At 40.9% G+C, this 5,774-nt stretch overlaps 1 protein-coding gene across 2 annotated transcripts in view; it reads right to left on the bottom strand.

The window, feature by feature from the left end:
* Positions 1–5,774, bottom strand: part of DSTYK (dual serine/threonine and tyrosine protein kinase) — a 72,018-nt gene that overhangs the window by 27,563 nt on the left and 38,681 nt on the right. For both annotated transcript variants that reach the window (XM_003792235.3, XM_003792234.3), the window contains exon 3: positions 155–821. In XM_003792235.3, coding sequence (XP_003792283.1) covers positions 155–821 — 667 coding nt within the window. The remainder of the gene's footprint in view (positions 1–154; positions 822–5,774) is intronic.

The raw sequence follows: 5,774 nt of genomic DNA, 5'->3' as shown, positions 1-5,774 counted from the left end.
CGAGCCTTAAGGTGGGCTTTTGCTGGTAACACGCGGTGGATGAAATTACCGTGAAGTTCCTTTAACCTTAAGAATTTATGTACTCAATTTCCAACCAGAAAAGCTTTAGAGGCTCCTGTAGTCCCAGCACCCCAACAAGCTCTCTGAGACCTACCTTTAAACTCCATGTTGGTAGCATCATCTAGAAGTTCCTCCTTCATGGTGTTAAGTGTCTCAATGATCATATCCTTCATTTCCTCCTGCTTTCGATTGGCAATATTCATCAACGACTCATACAACTCATTCTCCTTTTTTCGAGTATATTCCAGACGTTTGGGAGTAATCTGCAGGTCCCGCTGCATGTCAAAGGCCTGGTTAATGAAGATGTCGAGGCTGTGGCAGTGTACCAGGTTCAGGGCCTTGGCTGCATCCACCAGGCGAGTCTGTAGCACCTGGTGAGAAAATGTGCTCAAGTGTCTCAGTTTCTCACTGTGTTCCACCAACATACTCTGAGCTTTCGTGTCCTGGCTGGGAGCCCCACAGTTCCAGTGACTGCTGCTTAGGTAGCCCAGGTTGATCAGTTGGCGATAAAGTGGTGATCTTTCACTCTCTGTTCTCCTGGTAGAGTCTATTATCTCCGAACCCAGCTTCGGCACTTTGAAAAAGAATACAGGAAAGGAGAAATACTTTCGAATTTCCTGAAGCTCTTGTTCATCCTTCTCAGAGAGTTCATCTTTGTGGAGTGCATAAGTTATCACAGGCAAGAAATCATTCGCCAAGTCACCCAGAACATCCACTGTGGGCCGGAGGCCTTGGCACGGTGCTACCACGACGTCCACTTCCTGGAAGGGGACGGGAGTCATATCAGCACCTCAGGGTCAAAATAATCCTTGTCTTGCCAAAGTCCTACACTGAGACCAAAATCCAGATCTATGATGGAACAATTAGACTTCAGTGTGTCCCAATCATTTGTCCACCTCTTTCCCCATTACCAACATACCCTGGTGCAGCCTATGAAGGCAGGCATTCGTCAAAAAAGGAGTGAAAAAACAAGTAGAAAGGATGGCAGTACCTTCAGCCATTTCAGATAAAAAAAAATTTGCTCTCTCTCTCTCTTTTTTTTTTTTTTTTTTTTTGCAGTTTTTGGCTGGGGCTGGGTTTCAACCTGCCACCTCCAGTATATGGGGCCAGGGTCCTACTCCTTTGAGCCACAGGTGCCGCCCCCTTCTTTTCTTTTGGAGACAGAGGCTAACTTTGTCGTCCTTGGTAGAGTGCCACAGCATAGCTCACAGCAACCTCAAACTCCTGGGCTTAGGCAATTCTCTTGCCTCAGCCTCCCAAGTAACTAGGATTATAAGCACCCACCACAACATCTGGCTATTTTTAGAGATGAGGTCTCACTCTGGCTCAGGCTTGTCTTGAACCTGTGAGCTCAGGCAATCTACCTGCCTTGGCCTCCCAGTGTTCCTAAGAAGTTCTGAAGCACATACAAACATGTATGTCCATCCACTGCATAGGATGCTCCTCTGTTGCTTTGAAACTGTCTGCTTTGCCTGGCATCCCAGATGTAAAGGGTTGACTAGGAACTCGTGCCTATATCACCATCATAGATGTACAAACTACTGACATCTTCAGGGGCCTGCAAACTCAGAATCAATCCTCCACAGAAGTCTACAGAGTTATAAAACAACTCTACACAAATAAGCTTAAGTTTATGTCCTTAACAGTTATCAGATGTTGAATATTAGAGATATAATAAAAGATAAGCGATTTTCTTTCAGACTAAAATTCTGATTTTATTCCTTGTCTTATTTGAGTAGTATGCATATTTGATAAAATATTTTAAAAAATCAAAACCTGGGACCTTTTTCCTTTTTGATCTCCTTTCTTTAGATAAGTAAGAAAGGATTGGAAAACGCCAGCCTAATATGTCTTGAATCTCTTTTCCATAGACACTGACACTTGATATGTGTTTTATTTTTTAAAGTCTTTTCCAACCTCAACAAAACATAAAGTTCTCACCTTCTTTACTAAAAAAGAACTAAGCTTTATTTTCAGGTAGGTCATATAACTTTCCTCTGCCTGGCCATTCTGAACTCCCTAAAGTTCAAAGTGTTTTTAGCTTCTTACCATCAATAATCTGAGCAAACACTACACAAATCTACCTACTGTCCACCTAAGCTTAGGCCAAGAAGAAATTTACTGTCTCATCTGTGCCTCAGATTGCTTGGAATGATTTCTGGTTGGAAGTCTAGTCTGACTTTCATCTTGCTATTCAAAACAAACCCCTAATACCCTGAGTCACACACTCTACAGCATGAATTACTTCAGTGAGAAATATCCAAAAAGTTGGCAAGTAAGAAATTTGAAGGATTAGAATAAAATATACAATGGCATAAATGCCAAAATATAATAACATAATTAGATAAAAACTAAAAAGAATTCCAGGAAATGGGAACGGTTCTATTTATAGTAGAGAATTATAGGTGGAAATGTTTTTTATATTGCAAAGCTGCCCTAAATACCTAAATATACACATTTTTTAAGGATATACATCAATCATTCAAACTTACTATAGAAGGAAAGCCAATACCAAAACCAAAGTATACAAATTCCTAAATTCTTTGGAGGTCTGAAAACTCAGTATTATTTAGAAAATTATCAGGATGAATTTTATTTGCTTATAACTCACTTATTTATTTATTTAGAGACAGAATCTCACTGTGTTGCCCTCGGTAGAGTGCCATGGTGTCACAGCTCACAGCAACCTCAAATTCTTGGGTTTAAGAGTCTCTCTTGCCTCAGCCTCCCAAGCAGCTAGGACTACAGGTACCCGCCACAACGCCTGGCTATCTTTGCTTATTTTTTTGATGAATTTTCTTAAAATTCTAAAATAAGATTTCAGGTTTTCCTCAAAGGACCATTTTGTCTAGGCAACAGAACCATCAGCCAAAGCTGCCAAGTGCATTTGTAAGATCGATACCATTCTTAAGAGACCAGTTGACTTTATTTACCCATAGGTGCAAATTCAATCTAAAAAAAAATGGATTTAGGAGGTATGGCCCGATATATTGGCACCTAGAAAGAAGATGTCAACTCCTCAATCTGTCTTGTACCTAACAAAAATGGGGAGAAGGCAGGGACCGTGTTCTCTCTTCTCCCCTTCCCAGCTGATTAACTCGTGAGTTGATCTCACTGCTCTACCATGATTGTCAGAAGACAGGCAAAGAGCTGCTGACTGAGAGAGCCTGGCAGCACTACAGATTAGTTTGGAATGTGACATGCAATTCTGCAATACTCACGGTTAAAAGATGAGTCATGCCTGAGGTTATAAACAAAAAGGGAAGCCAGCACTGTCTCCTGGAGACAGGGAGTGAAAAAATAATAATTAATGTAAAGAAATGAGCCAAAGCTGTTCTGGGCCCTATTATGGCCACCTAAAAGGGAAGTCTGAGCTCAGACTGCTGGTTTCACGGAAAGGTCTATCCCTTCCTGGCACCCAGAACTGTGGCTGGAATGAAGTAAGCATCCAATAAATAAATGTGGAATGAACTAATGAAAGACATGTAAGTAATGATGCCTTTACTACCTGCTCAGCATATGTAAAGTTTTCTATTTTTCAACCTGTATCCCACACATTTTATCCTACACATTTATATGGAATTGCTGTTTGCCTCTATTCTAAGAATAAGGCAGTGAGTAAGCATTTTGCTCCTAACTCAATCAAGAAAAAAAGAATCTCAGAGAATCACAATATCCAATAATTTCCACTTGGAATCATGGTGAATTCCTATAGAGATTTCTCTTGTGGAATGAATTCTGTACAAATCCATGGAATTTAGGGAAGCTGATCTGTTATAAATTTTGGAGGCAGGATTAAGAAAAAGGAATAAAAAGGAGCATACTACTCTGCAAACACCAGAATACACTGCTTTGGTATTGTTTTGATATAAAATAACACCATTCTGACGCCTCAGGTCTATATCACATAGAAAAATGAACAGTGTCTGCCCTGCCCTTGCTCAGACATTACACAGCGTTGAGCTCAAACCCTGTTCCCAAATTCTAGCTACCTTTAAATCTCCTCCCCTGCCATTCTCACAGTGCACTTAAGAGGTTTTCCTGTTTGTTTTTAGACAATGTGGATTCTTTTTCATTTTTAAATAGTTCCCTCAACTTTTAAATATTTCTTATATATTAAGTAAAATATCTCTATTCCTATTAGAGTTTAGAAAATACCTTGACTCTTTTGGGCTGCAACCTACCAGGTTTGTAGGCTATAACATGCCTCATAAGACACCGAGAGCACAACCCAGAACTTTATCCCCACTGTCAACAGAATGACACACGCTCATCTCCCTATCTAGTAAAAGCATCAGTGTGGTAACACAGAGGCCAGACACAAGACTTGGAAAAATACATAACCACAACCATAGCCCTAACCTAGATATAGAAAGCATGAGACCACCAAGCTAATAGAAATATATTTATAATCCCAGACACCCAAAAACAAAGGCTTTAGCTCTGCATCTCAATACACAAGCATGAAGACTTTAAGGATCTGAACCATCTTCTCTGTATTTTATACTGCAATGAATTAGCTAACAGACAAGTTGACCAGAATGCACTGAATGGGCTCACCTCCTGTAGCTCAGTGGCTAGGGTGCCAGCCACATACACCGGAGCTGGCAGGTTCAAATCCAGCCCAGGCTGCCATACAACAATAAAAACTACAACCAAAAAATAGCCGGGCGTTGTGGCAGGCACCTGTGGTCCCAGCTACTTGGGAGGCTGAGGCAAGAAAATCACTTAAGCCCAGGAGTATGAGGTTGCTGTGAGCTATGAGGCCATAGCACTCTACCCAGGACAACAGCTTGAGACTCTGTCTAAAAAAAAAAAAAAAAAGCACTGAATGGGGGCTATACAATCTACCTTGTAGACAGTCAAACTTCCACATATTCGTAGATGCAGAAAAAAGAGTAGAAATCTGCAGCTCTACTGACTTACCACTTACTAGATTCACTGAAATAAGGAGATAAAGTAGTAGAATAGGAAAGAGGGAAAGAAAAAGGAGAGAAGACTTTACCTTCCAACTTTCATATATTACTACCTTTTTTAATATCTTTCTCCTTTCATTTTATTATAAAAATAAGTCATAGTGAATTAGGAAGAACTTTGTTTCTAATAAGACTAGAATAGTAACAATAAGCTGGATCAAGTCCTTAATGGTGACAAAAAGGAAGCATTCCGATGTGGATGGTTGTCAGGAAAGGAATGGGTGAACAGGAGAGCAGGCAGTCTTCTCTAGGACACTTGATTTATTCAACCAAAGGGAGGAGGAAACTGATTTACTATGTGCCAGACACCATGGTAAGTGCTTTAAAAATACTCTCTTATTTTTGCCTCCTAACAATCCTAAAAGATAGGGATGGCTAGACCCATTTTACAAATGAGGGAATGGGGTCACACAGCTAAGTGACAAAACCAGGATATAAATCTAGGTGCATCTAACTACAAAGACAATGTTTAAACGGTCACTAGAAGTCCACCAATGTGACAGACATTGTCTCATCTGGTGTTTGGGAAATTCTGAAAGAAGAATAAAGGGCTCGGCACCTGTGACTCAAGCAGCTAAGGTGCCAGCCACATACACCTGAGCTGGAGGGTTCAAATCCAGCCTGGGCCTGCCAAACAACAAGGACAGCTGCAACCAAAAAATAGCCAGGCGCTGTGGCAGGTGCCTGTAGTCCCAGCTACTTGGGAGGCAGAGGCAGGAGAATCGCTTGAGCCCAGCA

This window comes from Otolemur garnettii, unplaced genomic scaffold, assembly GCF_000181295.1.
Source record: "Otolemur garnettii isolate 467f Iridium unplaced genomic scaffold, OtoGar3 scaffold00055, whole genome shotgun sequence".
Taxonomy (NCBI): Eukaryota; Metazoa; Chordata; class Mammalia; order Primates; family Galagidae; genus Otolemur; species Otolemur garnettii.
The sequence above is the reverse complement of the archived record's forward strand: the minus strand, read 5'-3'. Positions and strand labels throughout refer to the sequence as shown.